Genomic DNA, 14350 nt, shown 5'->3' with positions numbered 1-14350 from the left:
CTGAAGAACCAAGCATTCGAAATAATATTTATTGAGTTTATTGTACATAAGATACCATGCAAGGAGCTATGGAGGATACAAAAATGGATATAGCCCAGGAGCTGAAATTTTACTTGGGGAGGAGATAACCAGGTAGACAAATGACCGCATTGCAGGGCAGTCTGCAGTATATCCTGCATGAATGATGCATAACTATTACAGATTATAGGTGCAGAAGGACTAGTTTCTCTGGAGGTGGCAATTTCTTTCAGCGATTAGTATTCACCACTACCAATTATTTATTCCCACACCACCACTGATAACATATTTACCAACTAAGAGCCCCTGAATTACGTTATGGCACATTCCTAACCCTCACAACCCTGCACCCTCCCCCCCACTGTTAGCATGCTGCTTTATGACTATCGCCATCACTGTGCTTGGCCAGGGCTATGGAAGTCTGACTGACCCACTCACTAAAAAAATGTCCCCACTAGAATATTAACATCCACGAAGGTAGGAAGTTTTGTCTGGTGGGTTCACTGCTGGATCTCCAGTGCCTAGAACAGTGCCTGGGACAGATCTTTTCCCAATTTGTCTTTTGATCATATTTATGGCTTATCCATTTTATACTATAATAAAAGTTTAACTTTTTATAAAGTTAGGTTGATCAGTTTTTAAAATCATTGCTTCCAAATGGTCTATCATGCATAGAAAAGACTTTCCCATTCCAAGGTTATGTTTTAAATTACCCATTTTCCATTACTTTTCTGGTTTCATCTATTATGTGTAAATCTTTGATCCTTCTGAAATATATTTTGTGTAAGAAGTCACATAGGAGTCCAACTTTGTTTCTTTCATGGGTAGCCATTTGTCCCAGTGCCATTTTATTGAATAATCTTTTTGTCATGGGTTTAGAATACCCACCTTTATGATTCTAAATTCCCTTATGTATTTGATTCTATTCCTGAATTTAACTTTCTTTACTCTGTCTGACTGTTCCTCTGCTTGTGCCAAACTAGTCCATTTATGTAAAAACAAATTAGAAAGAAACAAAGAAGGAAAAAAATGAGAGAGAGAGAGAGAGATGGTGGAGGGGGAGAAAGAAGGAAGGAGGGTTGGAAGAGAGGGAAGAAGGGCGGGGAAATTAGGCATTTTCATATACTTTTGTTTGTAGAAAGAGCTCCTGGGTTTAAAATAATAATAGGGATTTCCCTGGTGGTGCAGTGGTTAAGAATCCGCCTGCCAAAGCAGGGGGCACGGGTTTGAGCCCTGGTCCGGGAAGATCCCACATGCCGCGGAGCAACTAAGCCCGTGAGCCACAACTACTGAAGCCCGCGCGCCGCAACTACTGAAGCACGCGTGCCGCAACTACTGAAGCACGCGTGCCGCAACTACTGAAGCCCGTGCGCCTAGAGCTCGTGCTCCACAACAAGAGAAGCCACCGCAATGAGAAGCCTGCGCACAGCAACAAAGACCCAATGCAGCCAAAAGTAAATAAATAATTTTAAAAAAATACAGTTTAAAAAAAAATAAAAAATAAAAAAATAATAATAATAATACTTTTGAAATCATTGGCCTAACTCTAAATCACCTGTAAGATCCCCTTTAACAATACTATTCTATAAAAATCAGAATGGAAATAAGTCTAATCTCATACCTTAACTGACTAATTATAACTTTTGGCTTACATCCAATTCCCCCATAAGACTAAATTTCTTAAGAGCTACCATTTATTGAGCATTTATTACGTATGTACCAGTTATTGAGCTGGGAACTTTATATGCTCTATATCAGTGGTTCTCAAACATAATCACCTGGAAGGTTTGTGAAAACAGAGTTGCCACCACTGCTATTTCTGAGTTAGAAGGTCTGGGATGAGGTCTGAGAATTTGCATTTCTAACAAGTTCCCAGGTGATGCAGCCGCTGTTGCTGGTCCTGAGACCACATTGTTTTACCATCATTAGTGAAAAAAATCAGGTGAGTTTGTTGATAAAACTAAAGGTCAGAGAGTTTAAGTAACCTGCTCAAGACCTCATAGCATGGAAGAGGCAGAAGCAGAATTCGAAGCTTTTCCTGCTCCACTTTGCCCATTTCCTCTTAGTGGGATGGGGAGAGAAAGGAAGGTGAGCAAGAATCAAGTCTCAGTCCTCCCAGATTTAAGATATTGGAACTAGAACAAGGTGCCTTGTTTTGAAAAATTGAAATGAAATGTCAAGTGGAAGCAATAGCTCAGAATCTTTTTGAATGATGGGAATCATAGGTACATCTTTGACTTTTTCTTCCTTCTTCATTTTCACTTATTTTTCCCCCTCTCTTCCCATAGGTTGAAGAAACTTTGTGACCTCTATGCAAAAGTTCTGGGCTCACAAGAAGCTTTGCACGTAAGGCTTCCCAACCCTTCCCTAAGGGAGAGAGATCTTGCTTTGTTGTCAGGGGGCTAGCAGGGATGGGCTTGTGCAAGTAGGGCTCTAGAGCTCATGTTTTCCCTGATCTATCCTCAGAGGAGTCTGCACCAGAGTTGGTAAACTATGAGTTGTCCCAGAGAGTATGGGCCCTGGCTGTGCTAGTGGCAGCTTAGGGACCCTGCAACACTGATGTGTTTTAGGTGGTGCTACCCTTGTCCCTGAGTTCAGAGCTCTTCCTGTAGCAGGGAAGACATGCTGATTGGCTCAAGGTGAGCCCTGTCAGCTGAGTTTCCTAGACATCTTGGCAGGTAGCCTGAGGAAGCTGTGATCTTCAAATTCAAAGTAGTTCCCTTCCCCACTGGGTGGTTAAAGGTGGGATGGGATGGGTAGGGAGGCAATGCGGTAGGGGCATTTGGTGAGAGTCAAAGGGCCCAAAGTGCCCATAACCAGTAGCCATAACGACCTCCTTCATCAATATTTAAAACAATGAACCGACATTCTCATTCCATTCACCAGACTGCTGGGTTTTAATGTTTTGACACGGATTACATCACCTTTTGAAAGCTATTATTAAATCCAGTTATCCGTGCAGCACTTGAAGACAATGGAAAAGGATGTCCAAATGAGCAGTTAAAGCATGAGAAAAATCTAATAAAGGGGCTAAGAATGTTTAACTTGTTAAGCCTCTTAAATCCAAATCTCTGCAGTGCACGCCATGACCTAGTTGAACAGCTACATGGCTTCATCTTATCCCCCAAACACTTACTTTGCTCAGCTTTGCAGTGGCTTGCTTCCTCCTAGTCAAGTTGTTGTGGCTTTTGAATTTGTCATTTTTGTTCATCCTTTTAAAGCAAGAGTTACTTGTTACAGGTGAAACACATGCTCTTGAAGGTTTGGGGGATTCCTCCTCAGTAAATGAACAAGAATGATGAATTGATTGGTTTGGAGAGAAACATAATAATAATGAAGAATGTGTTTTGTTTCATTTTTTGCTTTCATATACCATTTAACAAGTTTAAATATAAGCATAGCCTCTGGGCACAAGTGTAATATGAGTGAGGTAGCAAGACCCAAAGTATATACACATTAAAAATTAATCCTACCACAGCTGCTAAAATTGACTGGTCTTTCTGTTTAAATATTCGGTTCAAGATATTTCTCCCTGGTAGATACTCAAGCTTTTTTGAAGTTATGTTCTGAGACACCCTCAGGCTGAGGCAGTGCAGAACTGAGGATTCTCCAACAACCTGTGAGATGGTTGTCCAGGCAACCCCAGTGGGAGGGGAAAGCAGTTGTGCTCAAGTTCCCAAAAAGTTGATCATTTTTAATATGGGAAAGTCTCTTTTCCTAAGAAGAATGTGGGTGATTAATTGCTGGTGATAAAAATGAGTTGGTCCTGGGAATTCCTGGCCGTCCAGTGGTTAGGACTCCGAGCTCTCACTGCTGAGGGACCGGGTTCAATCCCTGGTAGGGGAACTAAGATCCCACAAGCCACAAGTCGCGGCCAAAAAAAGAAAAATAAAAAAACGAGTTGGTCCTGCTGTTGTTTGCTCTTGGCATAGAGATGGGCACTTGCTTTGGTGTCTGTCCTGGGAGCAAGGAAAGGTGAAAGATGAAATCTGATCGGCTGGCTGGAGACAGCCAGAGAAGGATGCCCACGAGATGGTTGTTACCCTCAGATGCAGAGAGGGAAGAGGGCCGGGCCTGAGGCATCAGAGCAACTTACACCCCTCAGACAGGGCCTCGTGCTTTGTAGATAGGATTCGTTACAAATGACTATCCGAAGTCCCATGTGTGACTGCAAATTTTTAAAACAAAACATCTTTTCCAAATCTATCTTTATGCTCACATTTTTCTCTTAAGACTTGCCATGTTGATTTATCTTTTCAAAATAATACCTAATGATAACACTTATGTTTAGCTATTGTAATAAAGAGCTTGAACTTTGCAAAATCTCAGCTAATGTTTTGCCTGTTCATGGCAAAAACATATTTTTCAGACCGATAGTTGCCTGCATCGCCATCAACAGAAGTGCCTACGTCCCATGAAAACATTAATTCGTCTGTTCTAGCTTCTCTTAACAAAGTTGACTTGCATGAAGAACATGAATCTGGTCATTCTTTTTCCTTAACAGGCATGCTTTTCTACTTTCTTCATCCTCCTTACTCCAGTAAGCATAAATCCCTTTTTAAACTTGTCTTGAAACCATTAGGCACTAAAAACGTCTTAATACGTAAGGCCAATTTAAACATAGAGCTAGACAATTGCAGCTTATGAACAGTACCTGGGACATGAATGAACCAAGTGAGAAAACTTTCTAAGTCAGAATTTCTTAGAAGTCTATTACCAAGGACATTTACCTGCCCAAAGTCCTATCTCTAAAAACATCGGCATAATAAGGCTCTATTTCAGACAATTACTGATTCTCCAATATGAAGTCTACTGGACTGTGTTTGATTGATTCGAGACTAGATTGCTTCCTTTGAGTCTCCTTTGAGTTTTTGTCACTCTGCCTTGCAGCCGGTGCACTATGAAGAGAAGAACTGGTGCGAGGAGCAGTACTCCGGGGGCTGCTACACGACCTACTTCCCCCCTGGGATCATGACTCAATATGGAAGGTAGAGTAAAAGTGGGCTCAGTTCTAACTGAAATTCCCTGAATCTGAGTCCATAACTCTAAGAAGGTTCGTGTAGCTCTTCTCCCCTGTTCCTTGTAAATGCTGAAAAAAAAATCCCCAAATCCCCAATTTCCTTTGGATCTTGTGAATCTCACTAATGAAGTCATTATAATTCTGCATCGTGGTGGTGCCCTTGACTCTTAATTCCTCTGAAGGAGCAATCCCAATCAATAGAACCAAAGAAGGTGGCAGCATAAGAACAGGAATTTAGATAGAGGGTTCACTTATATTGTCAGAAGAAGTGTCTTTATAGTGAGTTTAGGGCTCGGTGGAACTTCCTCAGTGGGCACTGTATAAGTGCCAACATGGGTACAGCATTATAAAAGCAAATCGTGTTCTAGACTGGGGGTAAAGGAACTTGGGTTCCACCCCCTGATTCTACCAATAACCAACTTTTTCATCCTGGACAGGTCACTTCTCCTCTCTGGACCTCACTTTCCTTAGCAGGTGTATGAGAAAGCACAAGATGGCATACAGTAGACAAGAATCAGTATGTTAATAAGAGCATAAGTTATTTTTAACATCTTCATTGAGATATAATTCACATACCATACAATTCACCCATTCGAAGTGCATAATTCAATGGTTTCTAGCATTTACAGTGTTGTGCAGCCAAGTATGACTCATTGGTGTTTAGTTTATTGTATTTGATGACAACAACAAGGTATGAATTAATAATGTAGTAGTAATTATTATGACCATGAAAGTAATACTAAACGAAGCAATCATTTAATGCCAAGAGCTCAATCTAAACAAAATAGGAAATGTAGAGTAATGAGTAAGGCTGAGTATGCAACAAAAAAAGGGTGTTAGTAAATGTAAATGGCTAATCAATCTGTTTGTGAAAACCAGTCAAAGAAGGATTAAAACCTGCTTGTGAGAGGATACATAATGGCTTTGGTGATCACTTTCCTCATCTTCCTGAAGATGGCAAAATACCATCTATGAGATCATTCAGAGGGTGCCACCTGATTAGCTACTGGTCATTAAGTTAATTTTTGGATATGCTGATTGTAGAATATGTCAATAGTAATTGTTTCAGTCAGCACTTATTGGCCAAGTGCCAACTATTTGCCAAGCACTCTGCTGAAAACTTCAATATATAGGCAGACCTCGAAGATATTGTGAGTTTGGTTCCAGACTACTGCAATAAAGCGAGTCACACAAAATTATTTTCTTTTTGGTTGCCCAGTGCGTATAAAAGTTATGTTTACATTATACTGTAGTCTATTGAGTGTGCAAGAGCATTATGTCTAAAAAAATGTACATATCTTAATTAAAAAATACTTTGTTGCTAAGAAATGATAACCATCATCTGACAAGGCAGGGTTGCCACAAACCTTCAATTCGTGAAAAAAAAAATGCAATATTTGCGAAGCACAATAAAGCAAAGCACAACAAAACAAAGTTTGCCTGTACCAAGATAAGCCCTCCCTGCTGTAAAGGAGCTGACGGTGTTAGGAGGTAGGGTAGGGATGGGGAGAGGAGAGAATATCAAACATTGACTCAAACATACTATGGTAAGTACTCTAAGAATAGAGGGGCATGAAAATGCCATGGGGACCCAGGGAGGGATGGGCTAGCCTTACCTAGAGAAAGCTGAGAAGGCTTCATAATACACATACCACCTGAGAATTGTAGAAGGCAGAGAAAGGCTACTGGGGAATGTATTCTAGGCAGACGGAACCATATATGAGCAAACGCTTCCTACAGGAATCTAACAAGTTCTTGGAATGTCTGGGGAAAAGTTACACGGCTGGGCCCTATGGGTGATTTTGAGGGTAGAATAGAGAGTAAGAAAGGCAGATAGGATCCTTTGCTTCATAAAACACATTTAGGAATACAAAACTTAACCTCTCAACAGAGAAAGACCATCAGTTTTGTGATGTGATTAGATTTCTGACCACGGGGTAGCTAGTTTCATGCTCAATCCCATAAGGAGTGTCAGGAAAATGCCTTTGGAGCCATGGGGTCAGTGGGGGGCGGGGCGGGGGGGGGAAGGGCACTCACCTGCACTAGCCTGACTCTGACCACATGAAAGAAGCAAGATAAACCCCATCATATCAGGCATTTGTGGTGACATGGCAGCACCCTCCTTCATCTTTATTCCTTCTCAGGGCCATGTTTCAGGCTTCATGTGACTAGCTTCAATTTGTAGGGTAGAAACTGAGGCAGAGCATATCTTAGTGACGTACCTCTGAATCCAAGCAAGGACAACTGGCCCGCAGGGATCCCCTTGACCTTTCAGGTCCATGACGTTTGGGATACTGCAAGGAATTTTATCTTCATGGCCTAGAAAGTACACAGTAAATGTTCTGCTTCCAAATGGAAGACAGAGGACAGTATTGACAGTACAACTCTAGTAAAAAAATAAACTCACATTTCTTAAGGTTTTTTACTTTAAGAAATGTGTGTTTATTTCTTAGACAAATATTGGGTTGGATTTTTCTGTAAGATGTTATGAAAACCCGAATGAACTTTTTGGTCAACCCAATACTTTAGTGATTAAGTGGTAAAACACATAAGGAAATATTTTACTCCACCCAGCCACAAGAAGTATACATGGAAATATCCTATAGTGTCTATTCCCTCACCTGCACGAGAAACGGCAGGGATTTTTCTTCCCCAGTTTTGGGGCTTTCTTTTTCCCCAAAGGAAGAAGATTTCCACATGACAAGTGGAGGGAAGATATCTTTGCCTGTTTGAAATAAATTCTTGGTTTTTACATTTTTACATTCCAGTAGTCAGCATGATTAATTCTCTAAGCCTTTATTCTCTCTTCTAATATTTAATTCCAGGATTTGGCCAGGCCTCCCAGAGGTTTCCAATTTGGGTTCCGTCTGTTTGGAAACAGTGATTCACGTGGTGAAAGCAGCACTGCTTAATAAACATGGAAAAAGCAAAATTACCTTCTCTTGCCGAGAACCCTTCCTGAATACGCTTAGGCTCTCCAGCCCATGCTGGCTATGAATAATTCCAGATTATGCTATGTATTATTATCGGCATTCTGGTATTCTATAGTATCTTCTATTCTCCTCCCCTTTTTTTGCTTGATGGCAACAATAAGGGTAGGTGAAGGAAAACCCACCAATTCAAGCCAACTCATTTGGTTTTCTGTAAAAGGCCCAGTGGTATACAGTGTTGACTAAGACAGAGCCTGGATGTTAGCTCTGGACATCCACATCCATTATCTGGAATATAATGGAAACCTGGAATAGGATGAATAATGACATGTTGATGGCGCTTCCCTTATAGTATTTTTGTCAGGGTAACAACAAACGGCCCCTCGTAGAAACTAAGTGCTGTGACACTCTGTCCTTTTGTGTAGCATATGGGCACTCTTTGTTAACTAGTGATGTTGATGATACACTAGGAAAAATATATAGCATAAAGACAGAGACTTTGACATCTGGTCGACCTAGTTCAAATCCTAGCTCTGCAATTTTCTAGCAAGTGGGTCTTGGCAAGTCAGCACACATTTCTCTAAGCCTCAGTTTCCTCATGTGTAAAATGGGATAATGGATAATTGTAGCTATGCCATGGAGTTCTTTAAAAAGATTTAAAAAATAATTCAATAGAGGGAGGATGTATAACCAAGTGGTTAAGACTGTGGGCTCTGGAGTCAGATGACCTGGATTCAAATACCGGCTCTGCTACTTACTAGCTATGACCTAGAGTAAATTACTTTGTCTTTGTTGCTGGTTAGATTCCCCAGCAAAGCAGACTCTGAAGCAAAGATGAGCATATAGGATATGTACTAGGGAGAGCCTAGGCGTCAACATCTGTGGAAGGGAGAGGAAGGAAGCAGGAGTGGGCAGACAGAGAAGTTGGGTTTTTCCCAGTGAAGACCTCAGCTGACCCTTCAGGGAGCTCTAGGACTAAGATGGCCCTTCAGAAATGTCCCAAGTTGGGGCGAGGGGTCAGGTTTTTATAGCCCTGTGATGATCAGTCACTGGATGCAATTGCTGCTGGAAGGAGGCATGACCTTGAACCAGGCAATTTTCTTTAGTGGAGGCAATTGCCAAAGAGGGCTGACATCAGAAGGCCATCTTCCTGCAGCACTTCCAGCACCTGGGAATAAGTCCTTCATGTTTTTTTGTTTTTACTGTATGATTCCATTTATATAAAATACTCGAAAATGCAAACTAATCTATAGAGACAGAAAGCAGATCAGTGGTTGACTGGGGAGGGGGGCCTGGAATGGGCCAAGAACAGGGAGGAACAGCAAGGTCCTTCATTTTTGAAGGGAGGTCTAGGCAGGGCACCACAGTGTCCACCACAGCCTCTGTGCCTCCATATTCTCACCTGCAAAATGGAGGTTATAATCGTACTGACCTCATATGGTTGTGGCAAAGATTACTGCACTTAGAAGAGTGTTTGGCGCCCCCCCCCCCCAAATGTTAACTGTTATAATTTAATGCAGTGAAACTCTTCACACTGGTAGAGCTAAGCGCTCAAGGAATGGTGGTTTTGGAGTCATAGTCATACTCACAGATTTGTTAAATGTTACTAATAGAAAAGGTTTTAAAAATTATTGGATCATGCCCCTTAGGAGATGGGGAAGCCAGAGCTCAGTGAGAGGAAGTGATTTGCCAAGTTCATTGGTGGAACGACCAGGTGGGAAACTGGGGGCACGTGTCCCCTCGCTCAAAGTTGGTGAACCAGCTATCCATGACCGGGCATATACAGTCCCTCACTTTATGTATGTGAAGCAAATACTTATTTTACCTCCATTGATGTCAGTCCCTTTACCTGTAAGTTCTTGGTGCAGGAGTGAACTTTGGCTTTTATTCCATTTTGTCTGTGACAAAGATCGTGTAAGAACTGGAGGAACTCATGAACATTATTCCAGAATTGCCAATGGACTTCCTGACATTTAGAGTCTGAGGAAACGGACCAGCCTTGGTCTTTGTGGGAAGGCTCTCCTCTGGCTCTCTGAGACTGACCACTTTTATCTCTTTGCTTTGCTTTCAAGGGTTCTACGCCAGCCCGTGGGCAGGATTTACTTCGCAGGCACGGAGACTGCTACACACTGGAGTGGTTACATGGAGGGGGCTGTGGAGGCCGGGGAGAGAGCAGCCCGAGAGGTAAGGCCTGGGGTCACGGGCTGTGGGGAAGGAAGCAACTCATGGGCCTGACAAACAGGTTAAATATGTCTGAGATCCTGGGAGCCAATTCCCCATGAACCCCCATCTGAAGGACAATGAAACACCTTTTTAACAGTAGTCTCAGGTGAAATGAATACCTTAACCCAAAAGTAACAATGAGTCCAAGGTAAAAAGAGTCCATGGGGCAAAAGATCACCATGGCTATACTTGAGAGATAACCTAGGTCTAATATTATAGAACCAAACATGTTTACACTAGGATTCAGAATTCATTTATATATTTTCCGACAGTTTCTCTGATCTCATCCCTATTAAGGCGTGTTCACGGCTATTAAAATTTATGGTGAGTCTAATGGTTGGACCTTCTTATGCTACAGATGGAAGACCTTTTGGATCTTTTCAAAGGTTCAGTGGACTACACTGGCTTTTGCCCTCGTGTTTTTAATGGATATCCCAAAAGACATTGTTAGTCCTTTATTTAAAGAGCAGATTAGGAGAAAGATGGTGTCATTTTTGTTATTCACCAAGATGCACTTTCTTTTCAGATCCTGCATGCCATGGGAAAGATCCCAGAGGATGAAATCTGGCAGCCCGAACCAGAGTCTGTGGTAGGTTATATTTTATATCATGAATTTCAATCTCTTTCCTCTAAAAATAATTACTTGCGAATAGAACACACTTGTATATATTCACAGACCTTCCCCTAAGTGATTCAACCCATGAATGTTTAAAGAGATGCCACGGGTTAGGGCAGAGGTGAGGGATTTAGAAGAACTTTGATAAATTTGCAGCTGCCACATGCCTTGCAGATTATTAGGAAAAAATTAATTATTTTTTGGTCGGATGAGATATTACTCGGAGAGTTCTAGACTTATTAAGAACTCAATAAATGTCTGTTGAATAAATCTCTAACCTGGTGATCGGGGGGAGGAAATGAAAGGAAGATATGTCAGTATCCCCTGTCTGGGGACAAAGGAGTGGAATGAAATGGAGCAGATTTAGGTTAAAAATGCATTTTCAATATACCTATCATTTTGTAATAAAACCCCAGGAAATTTTCCTGCCTGGAAGGAAGTACACACATCATAGAGGACAAGGGTCCAAAAGGTCAAAGTTATTCGTCTGTCAAGTGTAAGGTTAAAAACAGTAGCCTGGCCACTCCAAAGTCATTCTCTTAGTGCTTCTGTCAGAGATGGGATTGAGGACCGAGTGGACCACAGATGCATCCACTCAGCAAATATTTGTTGTGCACCTGCTTTGAATCAGCCGCTGGGATAACGGTACAGCAGCGCTTTCAGAGCTCAGCATGTGGTGGGCAGAACAGAAGATAACAAAAAAGCCCACGTGCCATGAAGTTGACACGCTGAGAATGTAAAAAGAGGGGGTCATCTTAGTTTGGGGACACTGGAAAGGCTTCCGAAGGAAATGAGGTATAAACTGAGACTTGAAGTTAGTGGTCAGAATTAGTTAAGTAAAGGGCCCGGTGGGGAACGGGGAATGAATGTTCTGAGCAAAGGGAATGTGGTGTTTCATGGCCTAGAGGTTGGCAAGTGTGAGTCACGTTCGGAGAACTGGAAGAAATACAGACTTTCTGGAGCAAAGTGCATAAGCCCTGTACTGACACCAAATATTCTCTGAACCCAGGATGTCCCTGCGAAGCCCATTACCACCACCTTCTTGGAGAGACATTTGCCCTCTGTGCCCGGCCTGCTGAGGCTGATTGGATTGACCACCATCTTGTCAGCAACTGCTCTTGGCTACCTGGCCCACAAAAGGGGGCTACTTGTGCGGGTCTAAAGAGAGGGCATCTGTAAGCACACCCTCTTCTGCTTCTATTTGGTGTGTGGGTTTGGGGAAGGAGTTGTAACAAAGTTCCATGAAGACACAAAGAATGTAGAGTGAAGTGGGGAGCATGACGATAAGTCAGACTTCCGACCACAGGAAAACAATATCTCTTTCTCCATTTTGATCCCTGTGTATTGTCTAGTACCTAGCTTAGCACTCTGTCTCACCCATTTCCAAGTTCACTGGTCTCAGAATCTTTACAGTAGTTAAACAGGCTTGTTAAAGGTCCTTGCTATCCTACAGTATACATTGCCCAGGCACAAAAAACTAGCTTTTTCCTACCTCTGTGGTTTTGTGCTTCTCCTTCCTCTTACCTGTAAGGTCCACATCTTCCAAGATCTCTGCATTTGTCCTTAGAATGCTGTATTGTTACAGCTGGAAGAACTTAGACACCACCTTGTCCTTACTTGCTATTTTAGAGTTGAGCAAACTGAAGCCAAGAGAGGTGGGACTTCATTGCCCAAGGTCCACAATAAGCCACTGATATTTTGTTGACTAGAACACAGGTCCATTGCTTTATCCCATTTCCCAGGATGAATTTCCCAATCACCCTCTCTACTCCCTGCCATGGTCGCTGATTGTGTCCCCTTGTGTGGGTTTACTCTGTACTAAGTTGTTTTGTGCTGCTCAGTATATTTCCTTAAGTCTTACTGTCTTGGGCCGTGTGTCTTCAGCTCATTTTAATTTTTTTGAGGGTAGAAGTCTTGTCTTTTCTTCCTCTTGTATCCTCCCTTGTATCTGGATATGAAGGTTAGTACACATTTGGGTAATTAAAAATAAAGTTGATTGACCAGATGTCTGTTGCCTTTTCTTTTTGGGTAATGACTTTCAAGGGTTTTGACAAATCAAATCAAGATCCAGTATTAGGTATATAATTGTGGCTTAAAAGCATTGAGTCAAAATTTCCTTGAAGCTCAGATGATGCATGCATTTGGATTGTGTGATCCATCATGGGTGGTGTCTATGTGAGCACTTGGTAAATGGTTTATAATGATATCATAAGGCTGCTAAAAGACACAGCTCCTTGCTTTCACCCCCTCCGCCCCCGAAAAAAGGCTGTCAAAATAATTGACATGTTAATAAGTAAGATGCTTTAACTATGAAGACAATTATAATATTTCAGTTGACCTTTCATATTCCTTATCAGTGCAAAGCTTTTTACTAGGTACACTCATTAATTTAAAACCATAGTTCCACAGTCCATTAAATCCTATTTGAACTACTTTTTAAATGAGATCATCATTTCAAAGTATTCATACCTCTCAACTCCCAAGATCAGTTTTTATCAGGATATATATATATTTTTTAACATCTTTATTGGAGTATAATTGCTTTACATTGTTATGTTAGTTTCTGCTTTATAACAAAGTGAATCAGCTATACATATACATATATCCCCATATCTCCTCCCTCTTGCGTCTCCCTCCCTCCCACCCTCCCTATCCCACCCCTCCAGGTGGTCACAAAGCACCGAGCTGATCTCCCTGTGCTATGTGGCTGCTTCCCACTAGCTATCTATTTTACATTTGGTAGTGTATATATGTCCATGCCACTCTCTCACTTCGTCCCAGCTTACCCTTCCCCCTCCCTGTGTCCTCAAGTCCATTCTCTACGTCTGCGTCTTTATTCCTGTCCTGCCCCTAGGTTCATCAGAACCTTTTTTTTTTTTTAGATTCCATATATATGTGTTAGCATATGGTATTTGTTTTTCTCTTTCTGACTTACTTCACTCTGTATGACAGTCTCTAGGTCCATCCACCTCACTACAAATAACTGAGTTTCGTTTCTTTTTTTGGCTGAGTAATATTCCATTGTATATATGTGCCACATCTTCTTTATCAGGATATATTTTAAATCCATAAATGACCATTCTCACATGCTCCTTTAGAAAATGAAGGTTGTTTTTCTTAGCATAAATGAAATTTAAGAAATCTCCCAGGATTAATCAATAATAGTATAGTTTCCAATTTTTACAGTGACATTTAGCTTCGTGAATTTGTAGGAACTTTAGAGACTAAATGAGGAGATTAAAGAACCCACTAAGACTTCTGTAATCATTTTGGTTTGGGGATCTGTCTAGAAATATAATGTATTTGGTCTAGGAGCGTCTTCTTGAGAATGCTCCCCTTGGAAACAGCCCCACCCACCCTGAGAGTCGTCATACTACTAACTCCAGCACATACATTAAGAAAGAGTCAAATAAGGAATTACCTTCTCCAGGAATCTCCTGGACCATTCATCCTCCAGCTGGGCCAGTGGAGAATGCTCAGTGTTCTCCCAGTGTTACATGCCTAGACCTCTTGTCTTGCACTTACCCTATGATATTGCAATTG

The 14350-nt window shown here is 41.6% G+C and overlaps 1 protein-coding gene across 1 annotated transcript in view; it reads left to right on the top strand.

Moving 5' to 3' along the window:
• The window catches only part of MAOB (monoamine oxidase B), a 106021-nt gene extending 93209 nt beyond the window's left edge, over positions 1–12812 (top strand). Inside the window, exons 11-15 of the mRNA XM_059910691.1 lie at positions 2307–2364; positions 4909–5006; positions 10041–10152; positions 10718–10780; positions 11817–12812. Of these exons, the coding sequence (XP_059766674.1) occupies positions 2307–2364; positions 4909–5006; positions 10041–10152; positions 10718–10780; positions 11817–11969 (484 nt within the window). The 3' untranslated portion in view covers positions 11970–12812. The remainder of the gene's footprint in view (positions 1–2306; positions 2365–4908; positions 5007–10040; positions 10153–10717; positions 10781–11816) is intronic.
• Positions 12813–14350: the final 1538 nt, after the last annotated feature.

The sequence above is a fragment of the Balaenoptera ricei genome, chromosome X (genome assembly GCF_028023285.1).
Source record: "Balaenoptera ricei isolate mBalRic1 chromosome X, mBalRic1.hap2, whole genome shotgun sequence".
Classification (NCBI taxonomy): domain Eukaryota; kingdom Metazoa; phylum Chordata; class Mammalia; order Artiodactyla; family Balaenopteridae; genus Balaenoptera; species Balaenoptera ricei.
Note: the sequence above shows the minus strand (reverse complement) of the source record. Positions and strands in the feature narration are given on the sequence as shown.